Genomic DNA, 21,003 nt, shown 5'->3' on the forward strand with positions numbered 1-21,003 from the left:
GGAATCTGGCAGCACAAGGCTCAGGTAGGTTTGGACCATATATCACATAAGCACTGTATTTTACACTCATACAGTCTGCCCAAAGAGGTTTGCTTGTTTGCTCATTCGTTCATTCATTCATTCATTCCCCCCAAAGGGCAGCTTACATCAAGATTGGAAACAGTGGACATAATAATAATAAATACATATTATGCACCAGTATATGTATATCTATATATCTACACCATGAGCTGACGTAGCACAGTGACTACAAGACCGAGCTGCAAATCAAGTCTTGCCTGGTTTGATTGTCTCCAATAACCTTATTAGGTGACCGTTGGCAAGTTGCTTCCTCTCATTCTTGCTACAGTATGGGAGTAATAATTGCTGACACTCTTGCCAATACTGTAATTTTTGTGGTACCTCCACAAATACATTTACCTCACTCAGAACTAACTCTAAGTTCAAGATCTGTGTGGGTGCTAGGCTGAAACATTCTAACATTGTGCATCTTTGTACATTTATCGCGTGTGTTCTGTATTTCTGTAGAAACTTCATAGAGGAAAAACTAGGATCCAGGTATGTGGATGGCACTAGAACAGACTTGGCTAAATCCTATGAGGAAAGCAGTCCAGCTACTCCCATCTTTTTCATTCTGTCTCCTGGAGTTGATCCTCTTAAAGATGTGGAAACACTTGGTGAGCCTATGTTATTCATTGGGAATTGTTGTGCTGGCTTACAAACATGAGCCCATGGGTTTTCAGCATTCCAACGCTGCAAAAATAGCAAAATCCATGTTTCATGAACAGAATGTGTTATTCATACAAAAGGACTGCAAATGAATGTGGGTGATTCTGGCCAAATATATGTCCTTGTGTTTGGGGGGTGTGTGTGTGTGTGTGTGTGTGTGCGTGCGTGTGTGTGTGTGTGTGTGTGTGTGTGTGTGTGTGTGTGTGTGTTTGGCAAGAGCATTCAGCAGCAGACACACTGGCATTGGGTGAAGAAGATTGGAGATATCTGTGTTAGAGGGTGCTGGAAAAGGGAATGAGGACTAAATGTGGAGGCTCTGGAACTTTACAGTCTACATTCACAGGCATTTTTGGTTGGCATTCTGACATGATTGTGGTAGCAGGAACTCACCCCAATTGTTTTTTTTTAATGTTGCTGATCTGCAGAGGCCGTAGAGTTTTTCTTAATGCATAGGTTTTGATTGGTAACGATGGGGGTTTATGCTTTGAGTTGGAGAGAGCGGGAGTTGGTCTTTAATTAATACATATTAAACTTGCACATACAAAAAAAATCCCACAAATAGTCATTACCAAGGAATAAAGCAGATTTAAATTTGGAATTGTTTTCCTCAACAAGAGTTAAGTTTTAAACATTTCCTCCTCTCTGCCCTAAACCTCCATTCACTATGGAAGGGTGGATAAAAAGTGGGGGACTATTAGTGCTGCAGCGTAAAGAAATTTTTAGATTGAACATTCCTCTGCTTGGCATAATGCAAGCTCTTTTGTGCTGTTTCTTACCTTTTGACGAGATGAGGGCCAGAGGGCAATTTTCTCCATGCTCATGTAATCTTGTGCCCCCTGTGACTAAATAATGGTCATTATACAAACTATATTCAATTGTGTAAGAAACTGTCGCTTTGTGCTTGGGATTACTATTCCCCACCGACTCTGCTGAGAATACCAGGTTAATACAGCTGTGACCTGACTGTGCTCAATTTAAACTCAGACCTCACAAGGTGAGAGGCTTGCGCATTTACCCACTGAACCAATCAGTTAAAAAACTGATGTGATAGCTGCCACATGTTGCTCCCTTCTTTTATAAGGGAAATGGCTTGCACCCCCTGTAAGAGTTTATAAAGCTTGGTAACAATACCTAGCATCTATCAAAATGTCAAAAGGTTCATTATCTTAAAACCAAGGGAGCAGATTTCTGCAGGCTTCCCCCCCCCTAATACCAGCAGTAAGGCTGCTGTTGAGAGCTCGCAATTTTGCTTGTTGAAATGGTGTTGAGTCAAGTGCCTCAGAAGACCTAATAGGTACTGTCCCAGTGATAGTGACATTAATGGAGCATTATCTTTTTTCCCTTCTCCCCCTTCCACTTTTGTTTACACCCCACCCTACCCTTATTGCTCCACTTTGCAGGCAAAAAACTTGGCTTCACAATTGATTCTGGGAAATTTCATAATATCTCTTTAGGACAAGGGCAAGAGATTGTTGCAGAGGAGGTATTAGAGAAAGCTGCCAAACAGGGGCACTGGGTTATTCTGCAGGTACGTGTAAAATGCTGTGATTGACATTCTTATGTACTCAGGCAAGTGGTTCTCTCTGTGCATGCTTAACCTGTGAAGTGTTTGTCAGTTGCAAAAATCATCAGCAAGGAACGGCCTTCTATCAAAGAAAAGAAAGTTTGGCATTAAGCAGTTATTTCTATTGCTCCTATACCGTAATTGCAGCTGAGCAAAAGCAGTACGGAGTGTTTCTTAGTATTTGTAACTGGCCTTTTATTTTGAGATTCTGGGCAATAACCACAAAATGACACTTCTTGCCCTAGTTTATTGCTGCTAAATCCTTTGGCTCTTCCAACCTGGCTGCCACAGGAACAGGAGGTAATATTTCATCAAAAATATACTGTATCTGAGGTTGATTTTGCAACATGGATTGCTTTCTACCATTCCTGCCTGCATGAAATTTTGCAATTTCTTTTTTCATTTTGCAGGAAAAATGAAACAATGCAGGACAAAAAGTAACTAACAGCACTTCTGGGAAGCAGTGCTCTGCAAAAGAAGTGCCTTGGTACCTCCTTCCATAAAGAGGCTTCCTATTTTTTGTTCTGATTCTTTATCTTTTAGACTGGCCAGTTGTAATGAAGTACTCCTTAGGAATGAATAGTACATACCAGCTAGAAATAATGCTAGGTTCTTGTTTCTTATTGAGACTTCTTAGATCTTGAAATCCATTGAAGAATTGTAGGGATTTAGGGACTTGCCACTACCAATGGCCTTTCGAAAGTGGGAAGGGAAAATGCAGTAAAACACCAATATAGGAACTGATGAGATTGCAGAATCCACATCCTGGCCTGCATATGTTGTCAACTTGTCATGCAAAGGGACTGGGTTTTGCCAAGGAAGGGCATGATTGTGCCCGTGTTTTGAAAGGCAGCATTCCCATTTGTGTCATGTGATACAGCAGTGTCACATGAGTCAAAAGTGGACAGAACCCATGGTTGGGATTTTGTGGTTGCAGTTGTTGCGGTTTCTGTGAGTGATACCTGGTATTCAGCATGGGGAAATTGTTCAGCCCCTGATACATTGATCTTAATACAGTGTTTTGGAATCTTACTGAATAATCACTGAGCTCTGCAGACAGTGAGCAAGTTTAAGTGCATGGTTGAATATAGAAGGCATAATTTATATATGCTCAGCTGCTTTGCATAATTGAAGGCCTAATGCCACCTGGAGATAATGAAGTCCTTGCTAATGTAACAGATATTAAACCACTATCATAGAACCCTTATTTTTAACTCCTCTCTTCTCTTGAAATTACTTTCAAATTAAATGATACTTAGAGCATTGCCTTTTTTTGTTGTTAATGTAACTGCCTAGTAATGTAAAAGACTTGATAATATAATTAGATGTTATACCTTTAAAATAGTAAACTTGGTCTTATAATGAAAATGTGTTGCATATTCTCAAACAGAATATCCACCTGGTAGTCAAGTGGCTGGGGACTTTGGAGAAACTGCTGGAGAAACTCAGCAAAGGAAGTCACTCAGACTATCGTGTCTTTATGAGTGCTGAACCAGCTCCAACTCCTGAAGAACACATCTTACCTCAAGGAATATTAGAAAACTCAATTAAAATTATTAATGAACCCCCTACTGGTATGCTGGCAAATCTTCATGCTGCTCTCTACAATTTTGACCAGGTGAGGATAAGATATTCAGCAATTGATTCTTTTTTCTCTTTGTTTCCTTCTGAATTCTAGACTTACCCTGCCAGACAGATACACACCGGGGGGGGGGGGGGAATAGGACATTCGGCAAGTAGTGAAACACTTTGTGGTTGTCTTCACCAAGTAACTGAACATCCAGGGGAGCAAATAATGACCCAAATTTCTGCCTCCGGGATAGGCTGAATAGAAGTCCAGTTTATTTCTACATCACAGTGTTCTCCTGTAATGTAATTTTGAACAAATACGTAGGTTGTTCTTTAGAGAGAGAACACATGGCTAAGGGCAAGGTAAGAAGTGGGTTATCTAAATTGGGGACACACACATTGAAGGGCCCAGCTGGCTGGGCTGACCCCTGAATTCTCATTACTGATGGCCTTAGAAGTGCCTAATGTGCTCATAGAGGTTGGCAGGGGGCCCAGAACATGACCTGGTCCTGTGAATTGAGACTTCCATTGTTTGAATTTTGTCTTTGCCTTGAATACACTACTAGATGACTTTAGGTTAGTCTAGTGCTATTCAAACTGGGGCGTCGCAATGCCGCAGCCTGAGGGCCCTGGTTGCCCCCTTAAGGGGCGAGGGCAGCCTAGAGGCAGGGGGAAGGCAGCGGCGCGATCCCCAGGATCGCGCCATACAGGGGGCTGCAGGGCTTGGGTGCACTTACCCAAGCCTCCTGGGGTGCGGGGAGCCCAGCGCGACTTCTGGCAGAGCTCCCCACAGCAGGGAAAGTGGATGCGGAGCAATCAGGCCCCGCCCCCGTTAAAGCAGAAGTGGAGCACGATTGCTCCGCATCCACTTTCCCTGCTGCAGGGAGCCCTGCCAGAAGTCACGCCGGGCTCCCCGTAAGTGCACCCAAGCCCCTGCAGCCCCCTGAGCCTCCTCCCCCTCGGGATCGTGCCGCTGCCTTCCCCCCACCCCCACTGCCTCCTCCCCCTGCCCCTGCAAAGACTTACTGCTCTCAAACTCTCCCAGAGAGTTTGAGAACCACTGGGTTAGTCCCTCTCAACTCAGTTTTTTTGGCTGCAGATAATGCTTGCATAATTGTAACAATTATGTCAAGATAAGTCGGGTGAACTGCTCTGCAAACTCAAAAAATGCTTTACAAATGCTATGTATATGGTGTATGCATTTGTTTCTCTTTCCCTCCCTCCCACTTCCTGGCTGCCGTGATCCATTGAAACCCTATTTTTTTTTCCCAGCACAGTCCACTAAGACCTGATGAAACAGTTTTTCCACAGCGATTATTTTGCCATGAATATACTTATTGGGCAGCTGGGTATCCAATCCCTATTTCTATGATATTTCTGTGACTGATAATTGCATAATTACATCATACAGAACAGCAGTATCAGATCACTTTAGTCACACACCAAGTTGACCGCACCTTGCTAACCATAGATGGTTGCCAATCCTCTTAGCATTAATGTCCAAGGTAGGCAGCAGAAACAGGAAGTTTTTCAGATCTCTGAGTCCACATGTGGCTTGTAGGTCATGTTCAGCTTTGTGGATGGTAAGTTGTGCAGACTTGATGTATATGAACTTTTTTACCCAAGTGGTATCTCTGTGTGGAAAGAGTGTAACATAAGATGTTGCCCTGAGTTACCTGCTGTATTAAAGCCATTTCTTACTATCCTCCCAGCCAAATGCAATGCAATGTATAGAGCCAATATCTGAACAAAAGATTGTGGCACCCTATGCCATTGTGCATAGGGCACTAGCTTGCTATGGTAACAATATCATTAACTTTCATTAAAACATTATGTGCTAAACTTAATATCCTAATTGATTCTTCATGTTGTACATGTTGTAGACTAGCTGTAATTATATGAGAAACACAATCTTGAAAAGAAAAACAGAAGACATAATTGCTAAGGTTTATTGGTGATTTCAAAGAAATATTTAATTTTGTTTTGTATTTCTTTAACAGGACACACTTGAATTGTGCTCCAAGGAGCAGGAGTTTAAAAGTATCTTCTTTTCTCTCTGCTTCTTTCACACCTGCATTGCTGGGAGGCTCAAGTTTGGACCACAAGGATGGAATCGAAGATATCCTTTTAATGTAGGAGATCTTACCATCTGTGTCAATGTACTCTACAACTATCTTGAGGCAAACACTAAAGTAAGTAAGGGGATCAAGTGACTTCTTGATAAGGTGGTTCTCCTTCTATTCCTTGCTTTTAGAAATGAACAAGGGAGGCTGGAATAAATTTGCTTTGAGAGCAGTGGTGAAATAGCTGAAATGTACATCTGTTGTGGGATATACAAATCAGCAAGATCAAAGGTTTCTCACAGTGGATACTTAAACTTCATAACATAGGTTGAACCAGTTACACACTGGTGGCTTAGCTTAAATAAATAAATAAATAAAAATGTCCTTCGTTACGTTAACAAAAACAGTGGTTTACATGTGCATTTATGCCAAATTCATTAGGCAGGTAATGAAGCATTTGCACAACTGTAATTACATACAGCAGTCCTGACAGTTTATAACATTGCATTAATAATCACTACAATTAATTCTGATGATGGAAGCAATTTACAGCATGTCATATGTATAAATAATAGCACGTTTCCTGCATGTTTCATTATTATGTATTAAGGAGACCACCTTGTTGTGACTTTCCTAGGAGTATTCCCCTTGAGTTCAAGTTTAAAACTAGAACGAGATAAGCAGTTTATTCTGATTTGTGCTTGGTTCCCAAATGGAGGATCCAAAACTGTTCAAGCAATACCATTTATTAAACACACACACACCCATGTATGTGTCTAAGGTAGAAACTTTCTAAGCTGTCCAAAATTCTTTCTCTTGCCTGGAAATGAGTTCTTTCAGCTTAGAGGCTTGTTAATTTCAGCAAAACATTTGGCTTTGTAAAGGAATTCCTGTTCAGAATGTTCCAGTAACTGATTAGATTTTCAGATGAAGTACTTGCTCGGGGGGAAGACAGCTGATTCAAAACTCGATTGCCTGCTAACTATACAAGGAAGCATCTTTTAAGTAGTGGTTATCTTTTATTTAGCAATAGGATAGCAACTATTCATCCCAGCATAGTCTTTTCCAATGGGTTTTTTACACTGTGAATCATTAGGACACAGGAAACTATTTTTTCATCCTCTTTGCTATGTAAACTGCTTTGTGAATTTTTTGTTGAAAAACAGCATATCAATATTCTTATTAATAGTAATAAATATACGTTTAGTCCTGCAGTTCTCAAATTCTCAGGCAGTTTGAGGACCACAGTAAGTCCTTGCAGGGGAGGGAGGCGGGGCAGGGGGAAGGCAGCGACGCAATCCCCAGGATCGTGTTGATAAGGGGGGAAGGTGCAGGCACTGACATGCACTTACCAGTCCCTGCAGCAGCCTCCAAGGCATGTGGGGAGCCCTGCGCAAACATCCGCAGGGCACCCCAAAGCTTAAAAAGTGAAAGTGGAGCGATTACGCTCCACTTCCAGTTTTGCAGAAGTGGAGCGTGATCGCTCCACTTTCACTTTTGGAACATCGGGGAGCCCTGCAGACATTCGTATGGGGCTCCCCACACACCCTGCTGCAGGGACTGGTGAGTACATGCCAGTCCCTGTGCCCCCCATAGCAACATGATCCTGGGAATCGCGTTGCTGCCTTCCCCCCTGCCCCACACCTTAAGGGGGCAGAGGCCAGGGCCCTCAGGCTGGGGTGTCGTGACACCCCAGTTTGAATAGCTCTGCTCTAGTCACTGCGAGAGATAGTTGGATATGTATTTTGCTCACCACTCTCAACATCTGGTTTTTGCACTCGCACTGTAACACAGTCTGTGCACAGAACTTGTTTCTGCACGTACATTTTTGTCATAGGGCCCGTGCCTGTGGAATAGCAAAATGGGAGTTAATTGCTGTTTCTTTTAAGCTGCACAGCTCAAAGATGAACCAAACCGCCCACCCAAACCCTGAGCCAGCTTTCCTGCATTCTCATAGGTAGCTGCAGCAGGCCAACAACTCTGCCACTATTTGTGGCAGTGGATCCAAAATGGCTGCTGGTGGCCATTTATGATAGCAGAACTGTGTTCCACTGTCCTAAATATTTTATTCCAATTACGCAGTTAGTGCCTGATAGTTTCTGGGATTCTTGTTAAGAAGACCGAACTTTGTCTGACTCAACAAAACATTCTTACTTTTTTAAACGCAAGCTGATACTCAGGATCATTTAACACAGATTATGTGTAAACTGTTAATTCAGAACTCAATTGCCTGCTTAACATCTGGAGAAATGGAGGGTTCCATGAGTTTCTCATAGAATAACACTTGTGAAAACCTCATCTGAAGAAAAAAAAAATGGGTTTGTGTTCAGCCTGCCTATGTAAACTGCCTTGAGTCTATGAAACTCAAGTCTACGAGTCTACAAGAAAGGCAGTAAAAAAATTTTGTAATAAATAAATAATAAACAAACAGGGCAGGGAAGGATCGTGGAGGGTTGTTACAAGTCAGAGTGGACAGCAGTGGGCTAATAGTCTGACAGAGTGTCATATATTCAAAAAATCCTCTTAGGTATTTAGTTATGAAAACAGAAATAAACCTGTAGCAAGCACTGGAATAGCTGCAGCTATTTTACTTGCTCTGTTCTGTCACACCATGAAATACACAAAGCCTATAATTAAGTTCTTACTTGAACTGTTGGGAGTCAAATACTGTCCCGAGGGTGTAAAGGTTCCTGTCTGGAAAGGCTTCATCATAAACTATTATATTTTGTAAACGCAGAAAATGGGAAGAAAACTTGCATAGCCAATTTTTTTTAACGTAGCAGTGCCTTTTTGAATAAAACATCTCCCTATCATTTATCACAAGCTAGTGGAATTGCATTATGATCAGAACCCTGCAATGAATATAACTCTCAAGTGAATATCCAATGAAAGAATAAATACTACTTTCATTGGTGCTGAAAACCATCCGTGCATTCCAAATTTAAAAATAAGCCTTTTTTCCTCACTCTGTTTTCCACTGAGAGGATACACAAATAATATTAATCAATACAAGTTGGTATTTCTCTGTAAATAAGACCCAATTCCTTACCATCCCATGATGACTAATAAGAATTTACATTTTATCAAATGTCTCCCAGTAGTAGAAGACATGCTTTTCATGCAGAAAGTCCCGGGCTCAATTGCCAGCATTTCCAGGTAAGGCTAAGATAGGCTCTCACCTGAAGCCCTGGAGAGCTGCTATCTGCCCATGTTAGGCTGTCAGCTAGTTGGATGAATGGTTTGACTTGAAATATGGCAGCTTCCTATGGTCCAGGTAAAGACCATATAATAAAATATATATATTTGTAAGTGGGTTACACTGTCAGTCTTATTCAGTGTTTTTCAAAGGATTATGTTGCTGCTAAAAATCTAAGGCAGGAAAATTAAGAGCTAGAGGTTTTTCTGATGCTGTTTTGAATCACATACTAATTAACCCCTTTTTGCCTAACCCACAGGTGTTCATATTTGGTCCCTGTTGTGTATATGCAACATTGGGCAGAAATGCCTTAATGCAGTGGTTCTCAAACTTTTAGGGAGATTTTCTCCCTAAGAAGGTTTTTGTGGGGGAGGGGCCAGAGCAACCCCTCTGTGATATCCAGGTGTTGTTAAGGGGGGCGGAGGGGTGCTTTTAACTTACTTTCACTAACATAGGGCTGCTGCAACTGTCAGGAGGTGCAAGGAGCCCCGCACAGTCCTCCAAAGGGCTCCTGGATGCTTGGAACGATGAGACATAGGGTTGATCTCACATTTTTCCTTGGGTGCAAGTCCCGCTGAGTACATTGTGACTTAAGTCCCATTGACTGCAGTGTTAAGTTCAAGGCTTATGTGTTATTATGCCAGCCCATCACTCAGGGTTGGGCACTACATCTTCAGTCCCATATCAGCATGATAGCTCAATCCAGGACATCACATTAGTGGAGTTGGATGGGTCAGGGCTCCTGTTATGATTCTATTATTGGGGAAGAAACAAAGACAAAACACAACCACTAGAATACAATTACTGAAATATCTAGGGAAAAGATGCTGATTTTTTTCTTTGTGCTCATGAAGTCAGTGTTTTGTTATGCTAGTGCAATTCCGAGTGATTTTGGTTTGTCCTTTTAGGAAGCTGACTGATTCTTTGTTTAATTATATATACCATTATGTTCTAAAGGTTCCATGGGAAGACTTGCGTTACCTCTTTGGTGAGATTATGTATGGTGGGCACATCACTGATGACTGGGACCGCAGACTCTGTCTCACATATTTAGAAGAATTCATGAACCCTTCCCTGGTAATACTATATAGATATTTTTTTTTAAAAAATGTGAATCTACAGTTTTCCTAGCATTAATTCCTTAAATACTGTAATATCCTCCTTAGCTTTGCTAAGAAGACTAGAATATTTGAAGCTTCCTCTCTTCCATGCTTCCCTACATCTGCTATCCAAAACTGTATGTTCAGACTGTTAATAGATGCCAAAAATGTAGGAGGAACTTGATTTGTTTCAATAACTGCTTTCTGGAATTCTTTGAAACAGAGCAATAATGTTTAAAATATAAAATACATGAAGTTTTAAAAGAAAAATATACTAGTAGGAAACTAACTGGCAGCCAGTGTAATTGAGCAGTAGATATAATACGTTCTCACTAAGAGATGGCCTGCAGCATTGTCCGTAAACCGTAATTTCTGAACAGCCTTCAGGGGAATCTCATGTACAGTTCTGGTAATCCAGCTGGGTGGTTACCAGTGCATAGATTGCAGTGATAAAATTCTTATCAGAAAAGGATACCACCAGACAGAATCAGATGCAAATGATGACACCCACTATTAGCAAGTGCTACTATCTGGACAGTGCTGATCTTCGATACTCATCCCAGGAGTAACACAAGACTTTCAGTAAGCTCAAAACTTTCCTAGTCAAACTTCTTGGGGGTTAGATGCGATCCCCCTTTCAGCCATGATGTCCTTCTTCCCTCCCTAAACAACTTACAGACCAATCCTAGTGATGCTACTGCATCTAGGTTGTGCATATGATATTGTAATTTATTCTGTATGGTCTGATACTGGAAGAGGTCCATCATGGGGGTGACACAATGAACTCTCGTACCGGGTGACACAAACCCTAGTGATGCCTCTGGCTGCACCACAAACTAGGTCAGAGTCAGTTTATTTTAAGGCCCCTTGACCCAAGCTTGACAACAGTCAGAGGTTAGTATTTCTCAGTAGATGTCAAGTGCCCAGAGCTCTCAGAACAACTCAGAGTGGATCCTTGAGATCGCCTCTGTGCCCATAGCCTCTATGTGATGGTGGTGGTTGGATAACTCTCCATCCTTCCGGAGTAGAAGAGGTCCATGTTTTGCTGCCTTTTGTTGCAAGCCCATAGAAACCTGGAGTTGACTCTGTCGTTAACATCATTGGGGCTTAAGGAACTCAAGTTAGAATGGAATGCAACCTAAATATAGGTTATTCTAAATGTAGGAATATTCCATTTCTCCCAAATGTACACTCTTTATTGGAAAGGGACAGAGGACAGACAAGTGTATCCGTCCAAAAGAGAATTGCTGGCGTGAACAGAGATAGCTTGAAAGATGTTCCATTTTTATGCACTGATGTTGTAGTTGGAAGTGTGTGCTTTGGTTGGAAGTGAAGTGAGTTTGCTTGCATCTACTCACTGTCTAATGGGTAGGTTTTCCTATGTCACAAAGCCACGTTCAGTTTAACACAATTGGAAGTCAATTGGAAGGCCCAGGAATGAGTTACCATGGAGATGGGAAGGATAAACACTACTGTACTTCTGACCTCCACGGAAACTGATTTCTCTAAATGACAGTTGAGGTCAAGGGGGCAGTGTGAGAAGCTTGTTCTGCTAGTACCTCCTCTACATATAGCCCATAGACAGGAATTGCTGTATCTAGCTTAGACAGTCCATTAACCTTCTCAAGCCTGAACTTTCATTCAAATTCATGTCAAATATAGGTGCAAAACCTGGAAGAAATGGTTATTAGATGCCCTTAGGTAAACAACCCTGAGTGCAGGTCTACTTATGTATTAAGTTACAAAATAATGCATTTTGGTTTAATTGGTGAATAGTTTCTCCTTAAGTAAGCCAAAAGAATAGACATTCCTACAGTGACTGACAGCCAGGAAAACATAAACAAAGGTCAACAAATATCTTTGTTGTCTCATTTTTATGCATGATTGCAATCTGCCTTTTCCTGGATTTATTTACAGCAATGATCAGATTAAGTTGCATCAACCCATTAAGGTAATCGATAAAGAATGCATAATGAGCTATGTATAGCACTGATATTTTCAATAGGCCATATATGGGATGTGAGGCATATCTGTGACTGAAGAAAAAGTTTGCATTGTTTCCTGCTCTGTTCTGTGTTTATATATTTTGATGATTGATGAATCTTAGGGAGTGCCTTCTTCCATGCAAACCTGCCTATATGTTAAGATCTTTTAACTAAAAGCTTGCTTCATGCCCTGATACTTGCAGAATTGTGACTGGGAAGGGCCTCTTTGGTGGTGGTACACCAGGTGGAGAATTTGCTTCCTTTACAGGCTTGCCTGTCCCCCATATTTGCTGTATTTAGTTGTGGTGTGAAGATACTCCTTTTTGAACAAGCATTTCTCCTGCTCTGATTAGTTCCTGGGTTTAGATTTGCTGCTGTTCTGTGCTTCTTTAAATTGCAGTTTTTTTATCTCGCTGTTTTATGTTGTGAGCCACTTTGAACACTCAAGCAGGGTGGGCAGGAGGTCTGGTCTAGAGGGTTGAGCCTCCAACTGCCTGAAGGTAACATCTGGAAGGTCGCCAGTTCAAGGCCACCAACACCATGAACGGCGAGACCTTGAAGCAGCTGACAAGCTGAGCCGAGTTATTCCACCTGCTCTTCAGAAGGAGCTGCTTGTCAGACTGTGTGGGAGGAGGCCAGAAAGTGATAACAGACCGCAAAAGTTCCATCTGAAATGTTGTGTGGTTCTTGAAAGATAGAACCTTTCTTTAAAAATCCCTACAGGGATTTAAACAGCCTGCCTATGTAAACCGCCTTGAATTAAAGTCTGAGGAGAAATCTGACGACCAAGAAAGGCGGTATATAAATACCTGTATTATTATTATTGTTGTTGTTGTTGTTGTTGTTAAAGCAGAAAAGCTGCATATACATTTTGTTAAAAAATGAAAATTTCCCCCTTCCCTTGTCTATGTCAAGCAATCCAACCTAAGTACAGTACATTATAAGCTTATGGTTATTTAAATCGTAAACTGTCTTAGGTGGCTTGTCAGATTGAAAAGCAGGGTACGTAAATCACATACACAAATGAAATTTTTGGCTCCCTTGAGAGCAGCTCATGTCTGGAAAAGTAAGCTAAATATATTTTTAAAATTAAAAGCCACAATCAGCAACTTCCTAAAGAAAGCAAATGGTGCAGGTTTCACAAACTGGGAATTGACCCTGGACAAAACGTCTTTCAGTTCAGCTCACTGAAAACGAAGAAGCTAAGAAAAAGTATATTCTTTGAAATGTTAGTTTGCCTTTATTGCTACTAAATTATTTTTATAAGCTTTTGTTCCTTGCAACTGCATGGTGAAGGTCATTACTGTACTTTGCATAGGGAGGGATGGGAAGGCAAGACTGGGAAAGCACTGCCATACTTATAGAAGCATACTTAGTAAGGATGGTTCACACAATATGACTGCAATAGAAACAACTGTTTACCTGAAGCAAATTAAGAACATAAGAACAGCCCCACTGGATCAGGCCATAGGCCCATCTAGTCCAGCTTCCTGTATCTCACAGCGGCCCACCAAATGCCCCAGGGAGCACACCAGATAACAAGAGACCTCATCCTGGTGCCCTCCCTTGCATCTGGCATTCTGACATAATCTGGCATTCTGACATATTAATTTATGGGTAGATTACACACATGTGCATACATCTTTAAACACTTGTGACCACACATTTGGGAAAGCTGATTGGGCCAGAGTTTGCAGTCCTGTCTCTATGGGTGGTTAAAGGGCACGTCCACACTGTCTTCAGTTTCTTATAGTAGTAATGTGTCAGTGCCCTTCTTCCAGTGGCATTGTTAGGGAGGTAGGGGGACAATTGCCCCGGGCACCATGATACCGTGGTGGTGTGTGTGCTCTCAGAGCCTTTACAAAGGGACTTCTGATTTTTGTGAACCCCCCCAACTCGGAATGCCTGCCAAAGCCTTTAAACAGGAACTTTAAAAAATCTGGGCTGTTAGTTTTTTCAGGCTTCCAATGAACTTTGCCCAAGGGCTGCACGATAACCTGACTGTACTGTTTTTCCAACTGCAGCTTGAAGGAGACTTCACTCTGGCTCCAGGTTTCCTGGCTCCTCCCAACTTGGATTACAGTGGATACCACAAGTACATAGATGAAATGCTGCCACCCGAGAGCCCTGTACTGTATGGCCTCCACCTTAATGCGGAGATAGAGTTCTTGACAGTTCTAACTGATAACCTTTTCAAAACTCTCTTGGAAATGCAGCCCAGAAATCTGCTTGCTGGGGAAGTAGCAGGACAGTCAGCAGAAGAAAAAGTAAGGTTGCGGAAGCTTGTTTCACATACTTGCCTTTAGTAATACAAAGCTTAGTTTTTAAAAAGTTTTCTAAGGAAAAAAAAAATCATATAGCCATCTATGCAAACTTTCCCTGCAGGGATTCTGTGCAGTTTTCAAAAAACTAGCAGAAAAAGTTGGCCACTAACACTAATGATCATTAGAGTGGACCTGTGTTAAATAGGGATGCCTCACCTGGCAGAAGGGTATGTTTGGTCTTGTTGGGTTGTATTTCAGTGAGGAAAATACACATGAAGGTGACTATCCAAAAGGTGGGACTGATGACCACAATTCTGTCCCATCCATTCACAGGAACTGACTCCATCATTGCATAATATTCCCTCTCCCTCCCTTCACGCAGATGAAGGGTCTTGTTTGAGTTGCATTCCGCATATGAACATACCCAGTAAGGTGAAATAGGAAAAAAGGAGCTTATCACAAGTTGTGCCTTAATGGAATTATGGGGAAGAGTCATTAACTGTGCTTCTGCAGAAGAGAACACTCTTGAAACCTAGTACTTTCATAAGATGATCAGAAAAGCTCTAGGCCAGAAATGTTTCTCACGGTGGCCCACTCGCTGCTTCTGGGAAACCCCCAAGCAAGACCGAAAGGCATTGTTCTCTCCCACCATTGCTCCCTGCAACTGAAATTCAGTGGTATACTGCTGTACCACATAGCCATCATAGCTAGTAGCAGGTGATAGTCCTGTCCTCTGTGAATCTGTCCAGTTCTGTTAAAGCCAAATCAGCTAGCACACTGAACATATCTCGTGGCAGTGAATTTCACAAACTAGGTATGTGGTCATAACCATCTCAATTGTGTTATAGACCAGGGGTGCCCAAACCCAGGCCCGCAGGCCACTTGCAGCCCACTGCGGGTCCCCATCTGACCCCCAGGGCGTCATCCCCTCCAATGGGCACTCGGCCCTCACCCCCGCCCACGCTGGCCCGCCGTGGGAACTCCACGCCTTGCTTTCCCTCATTGCCGCTGAGCTTAGTGGCAGCGAAGGAAAAACAAGCCCAGCGCATGCACTGGGCCTTTTATAGTGGGAAGGTAACTTGAGACATGCAGGTCTCGCGTTACTTCCCACTATAAAAGATCCTGCGTGCTTGCTGGCTGGTCTCTTCCTGCCTTGCCCATGGGCTGGGCTGGGCTCTGCTTAGCTGGGCTCGGCTCCCCTCCTGCCACTTGAGCCAGGAGAGTGCAGGAGAGAGAGAGATCCCCTGCAGGAGGTCTCTCCATGCCTTGCCCTTCCCATGGGCTTGGCTCCCCTCCCCTCCTGCAACCTGAGCCAGGGGAGTGCAGGAGAGGGAGAGATCCCGCATGAGGGAGGGCAGCCCAGCCCGCAGCACATGTCTCCAAGGGAGGGAGGGAGGGAGGGAAGGCAGCAGCACATGCCGCCCTAGCTAGTGAGGAAGGGCGGTTAGGTGCGCAGGCAGGCAGGTAGGCATGCAACTGGGTGAGCAGGCAGGCAGCACAAGCAAACGAGGGAGGTAAGGAAGGAGGGCGAGGGGACAGGCAAGCCGGCGGGTGTATGTGTGTGAAAGTGTGGAAAATCCCCCCTCCATTTGTGTGTGTGTAAATGGGATCATAAACTGGCATGAAGATCCCCCCCTTATTAGGGTGAATGGGATCATAAACTGGATTGAATTCATTCGTTCATTTCCCCTCTCTAATATATTCATTTATGTAAACTTATGTAAATTTATTCAAATTATTATTACTATTATTAATCAGTTTACAGAGAAAAATCAAATAACTAAATGGCTCCCTGTCCCCAAAAGGGCTCACAATCTAAAAAGATGCAAATGAATACCAGCAAATTAAATGTAAATTAATTCTTTTTTTTTCTGGCCCCTGACACAGTGTCAGAGAGATGTTGTGGCCTTTCTGCCAAAAACTTTGAGCACCCCTGTTATAGGCAAATGGGAAACTGAATGGGAAGACTTATGGCCTGAAGGCCCAACTAGAAAAGATGGAGTGCATAATCAGATCTCACACCTTTCAGTTTTAAGTACAGGCACTTAAGAACAAGAGGAAAAAAATTTGTTGATAAATATCATGGAGAGGTGGTTAACCCCCTCATACCTACTTTTCTCTAAAAGTAGACACAAGATGGCACTATGGAACCCCATTGTCTCATATATCATTGAGCTGTGACACTGTTGGACACTGTATGATCTAATCCAGTGGTTCCTAGATTTACCGGTGTCCTCTTCCTGGGTGCTACTATCTGGCATCATGCAAGAATAGTGCAAGATCACACAAGATGTCAGTACCCAGGATGCCAGGGACATCCCAAGAATGTTGCAGCTCCGTCTGGAGCCATTCCTCACGGTTTGGGAACCACTACCCTAATCCTATCAGGGCCTTAAACTGACAGATCTTGCTATCAGTCAGTGTAAGGCTAGGCCCGCCACACATGAGCTACTGACCAGTGGGTGGCTCACTACCAATGGTTCAGGAGCTGGGAAGTCATATGCCGGGTCACCAACCCAGCACCAGAGCACATTTGTCAGCAATGGGGGCAGTCTGGGGCAAGGTCTCAATGATAGTGGTGCACACGGAGATCCTATCCCCCCCCTCCCGTCCACCCACCAGGCTTCTCTTTGGACATATACCAGCAACATACATCCCAATAGGCCCAAGAAGACCTACTGGAGGTCAGGCAGCCTACAGGGAGGTAAGTAAAAAAGATTTTTGCTTACCACTCCTGGCCTTCGGTTCTCCCCCCCTCCCCATAGCATGTAGCATGTGCTCCATCAGCACTGCATTGTCTCTATTGTTAGGAGATACAATTGGGCTGTTATTTCCACATGTGGATCAGCAGAATAGAGCAATATTCACTCTCTACGTGGATTGGTACGAATCCCGTGAGGGACTATTCAGCTGTCTTGGCTACTGTTAGAATGCTCTGCCTCAGGACTCCACCTCTTCCGTAGAAGTTTGCCTTCATTACAACTCTTAAGAGAGGGGGCAATTCACAGTTGGATAACTTGCCATAAATTAAATCAACAAAATAATACTTATGAGCTAATGTCATCAGGGTGCAGCCAGTACTCTGTGTGTGAAGAGAGTCCTCTGTTCTGTATGGAACAAGTATGTGTTCCATCTACAAGCAAGTTTGTAGGGAACTTACTACAGGTGCATTCAAGAGAATGTGTGTTTAGCTTGATGATTCTACTTTGTATTCACACTTGCATTAAAGGTGAAGAATGCCCTGGATGAGATTTTAGAGAAGCTGCCAGAGGAGTTTAACATGGCTGAAATAATGCAGAAGTCTGCTGTGAGAAGCCCTTACGTCCTTGTATGTTTCCAAGAATGCGAGCGGATGAACATTCTTCTTAGAGAGATACGGAGGTCACTTAAACAGCTAGACCTCAGTCTGAAGGTAAGATATTTAAATTTGTTTGGAAAAGAATGAAGATCACAGTGGACATAATACACTTAGAGCCCAATCCTAGACTTGTCTACTCAGAAGTAAGTCCCATTATAGTCACTAAGGCTTAACCCAGCTAATTTGTTTTTCTGGGCATATTTAGGGTGAGCTGACATTTTCTCCTGCCATGGAAGCTTTGCAGTCATCACTGTTTTATGAACTAGTGCCAGATGCATGGACGAAACTGGCTTACCCATCCACTTACAGCCTTGCACAATGGTAAATACTTCTCTTCTTCTTACTCCATTAAAGCAGTTTAATTATTTAAACAGATCTTATCTAACAACTATTCCAATACTATTTTAAAAATTGCATGTTTTTTTTTAAAGGGTGTTTTTTTACTTAAGGCATTTTTTTAAAAAGTCCTCCAACCTGGAGACAAGTGTACAACTACACTAGTATGACTTAGCATAGCATCACAATTATGGTGTCATCGCCTACAGCTCAGGATGTGACAAATGCAGTTGTTCCATAATCCCATGCGGTTAAGTGAAACTGCAGGTATAGTCAAATGTCTCCTCCCCCCCCCCCGAGTCAAGGGGAGCTTCACTCCCCTCACCTCTGTAGGGTCCTCCGAGTCTGGCAGTAAAAAAAGCCAATTTTCGCCCAGTGCTTTATAAGGCATTAAAAACATCACATCCTGTTTTACTAAGAAACCATAATTGACTTTTTTCACTGTCAGGCTCAGTCTAACCTGGCAGAGGCTGCAAGCATCTGTCCGCTGCCTCTGCTGGGTTCAGAGCACCCTCTGGAGTTGAGGGCAACTCTGCTCCCCTTGCCAAGGAGGGGGCACGTGCTGGGAGGAGTGCATGGACTGGATATGCAGGTAAGTGAATATGCAGATATGCCCCCCCACCCCGTAATTTCAAATGCATCTTGGAAGTGTGTGGACGCTGTGCCCAAAAGCTGACAAATTAGCAACATTCACTCCTACTGCTAATCACTATCCATCTACAAAAGAATTCTACTGGTCCTAGATGACAGAATCACAGCAATGCAATTCTTCTAAACACGCACCATTTTTCATGTCAGTTTTGAATGACTATGCTGCTTTGTCCTCAGGTTTAATGATCTCCTCATACGATGTCGAGAACTTGATACTTGGACACAAGATCTTGTGCTTCCTGCAGTGGTGTGGCTGCCTGGCTTCTTTAACCCTCAGTCTTTTTTGACTGGTATGTAACATGGACTCATAATTTGCAAAGATCATATGAATTAGGCCAAACACAATTTTCACATAATGCTTTGTTCAGGGTCACTTTTGGTTTACTTTTTAAGAGAGTTACATTAAAAATGATGCTAGCTGCTAGTATATTACAGGTTGAACAAACGAGAGCATTTCATTTAAAAAAACTTTTGCATCAAATCTATGTTGCTGGAATGATGTACCGTAGGTAAGAACAACACATTTACAGTATTATTAAATAAGCCATGTTTTATCTGGTCTGAGTACATGGCTTCTGCAGGATTTTGTACTTGAAGAAACCTGTAATGCAAGAACTGATAGCTCACGTTTTAAAGAAAATATGGATTTTTAGTTCTAATACCAAGCCAGACAGATGGAGAACTAAGAAAATGTTTTATTCTTTCACCATTTACCTGTTGTTGCTAAGTTTAACATCACCCCACTCCACCCTCCTTGTAATAGCTCCAAATCATGAAATTACTAACACAATTCATTGACATGCTAACCCTTTCTTTTTGGAAGCTATTATGCAAAGCATGGCACGAAAGAACAACTGGTCACTAGATAAGATGTGTCTGACTACAGATGTTACCAAAAAAACCAGAGAAGATTATGGTCACCCACCAAGAGAAGGAGCATATGTTTTTGGTCTTTTCATGGAAGGTAAGTTTTTATTGCAGTTACTTAGCAACACTGATTCAGGCAGACAAAAGTGCTCAATAAAAATATAAACTATAAATGTTGCTAGATTTGCCCTCCAGCCTCAACATCTACTGGCTTGTCTTCCCTCTTCTCAGCCTTACGACTGGAACTAAAGATACTGAGGCCTCACATTTTATTTCTGCTATTTGAATTTTGAAAGCTATATAAATGAGATAAGCAGTATCTTCTGAAGGGACCAAACAAATTGTAACCTGTCAAGAGCATGACCCATTCCTTTTGTCTAAAGAAAACATCAGGTGTCCTCAACACATAAAACAAGATTGCCTATTACTGCTTTATTATTGCTACATCCAGTAACGGTGTGCAGTGCTTTCACACTTACCGCACAGGACTTTTCCTAACCCATATAATTTACAAAATTAAATAAAGCAGCTAACACGTTTTCCAGACTCACAAAGAGAGTCTGGTCCAACAAGAAGCTGATGGAACATACCAAGATCCAGGTCTACAGAGCTTCCGTCCTGAGTACACTTCTGTACTGCAGCGAGTCATGGACTCTTCGCTCACAACAGAAGAGGAAACTGAACGCTTTCCACATGCGCTGCTTCCGACCATCCTAGGCATCACCTGGCAGGACAAAGTTCCAAACAACAGTGTCCTGGAACGTGCTGGAATCCCTAGCATGTATGCACTGCTGAAACAGAGACGTCTGCGTTGGCTCGGTCATGTCGTGAGAATGGATGATGGCCGGATCCCAAAGGATCTCCTCTATGGAGAACTCGTGCAAGGAAAGCGCCCTACAGGTAGACCACAGCTGCGATACAAGGACATCTGCAAGAGGGATCTGAAGGCCTTAGGAGTGGACCTCAACAAGTGGGAAAACCTGGCCTCTGAGCGGCCCGCTTGGAGGCAGGCTGTGCAGCATGGCCTTTCCCAGTTTGAAGAGACACTTGGCCTACAGACTGAGGCAAAGAGGCAAAGAAGGAAGGCCCATAGCCAGGAAGACAGACCAGGGACAGACTGCACTTGCTCCCGTTGTGGAAGGGATTGTCACTCCCGAATTGGCCTTTTCAGCCACACTAGACGCTGTTCCAAAACCACCTTTCAGAGCGCGATACCATAGTCTCTCGAGACTGAAGGTTGCCAACATAATTTACAGAGGCCCTGAGATCAGAATAAAAGAGAAGCTAACATTTAAACTGCATGAGACAGACTACACCTAGT

At 42.8% G+C, this 21,003-nt stretch overlaps 1 protein-coding gene across 1 annotated transcript in view; it reads left to right on the forward strand.

Moving 5' to 3' along the window:
* DNAH11 (dynein axonemal heavy chain 11) overlaps positions 1-21,003 on the forward strand; it is a 189,915-nt gene that overhangs the window by 168,522 nt on the left and 390 nt on the right. The window contains exons 72-81 of the mRNA XM_066631428.1: positions 529-677; positions 2,130-2,257; positions 3,684-3,911; positions 5,863-6,054; positions 10,079-10,198; positions 14,231-14,473; positions 17,700-17,882; positions 18,034-18,149; positions 18,993-19,105; positions 19,639-19,779. Of these exons, the coding sequence (XP_066487525.1) occupies positions 529-677; positions 2,130-2,257; positions 3,684-3,911; positions 5,863-6,054; positions 10,079-10,198; positions 14,231-14,473; positions 17,700-17,882; positions 18,034-18,149; positions 18,993-19,105; positions 19,639-19,779 (1,613 nt within the window). The remainder of the gene's footprint in view (positions 1-528; positions 678-2,129; positions 2,258-3,683; positions 3,912-5,862; positions 6,055-10,078; positions 10,199-14,230; positions 14,474-17,699; positions 17,883-18,033; positions 18,150-18,992; positions 19,106-19,638; positions 19,780-21,003) is intronic.

Source organism: Tiliqua scincoides, chromosome 5 (assembly GCF_035046505.1).
Source record: "Tiliqua scincoides isolate rTilSci1 chromosome 5, rTilSci1.hap2, whole genome shotgun sequence".
Taxonomy (NCBI): Eukaryota; Metazoa; Chordata; class Lepidosauria; order Squamata; family Scincidae; genus Tiliqua; species Tiliqua scincoides.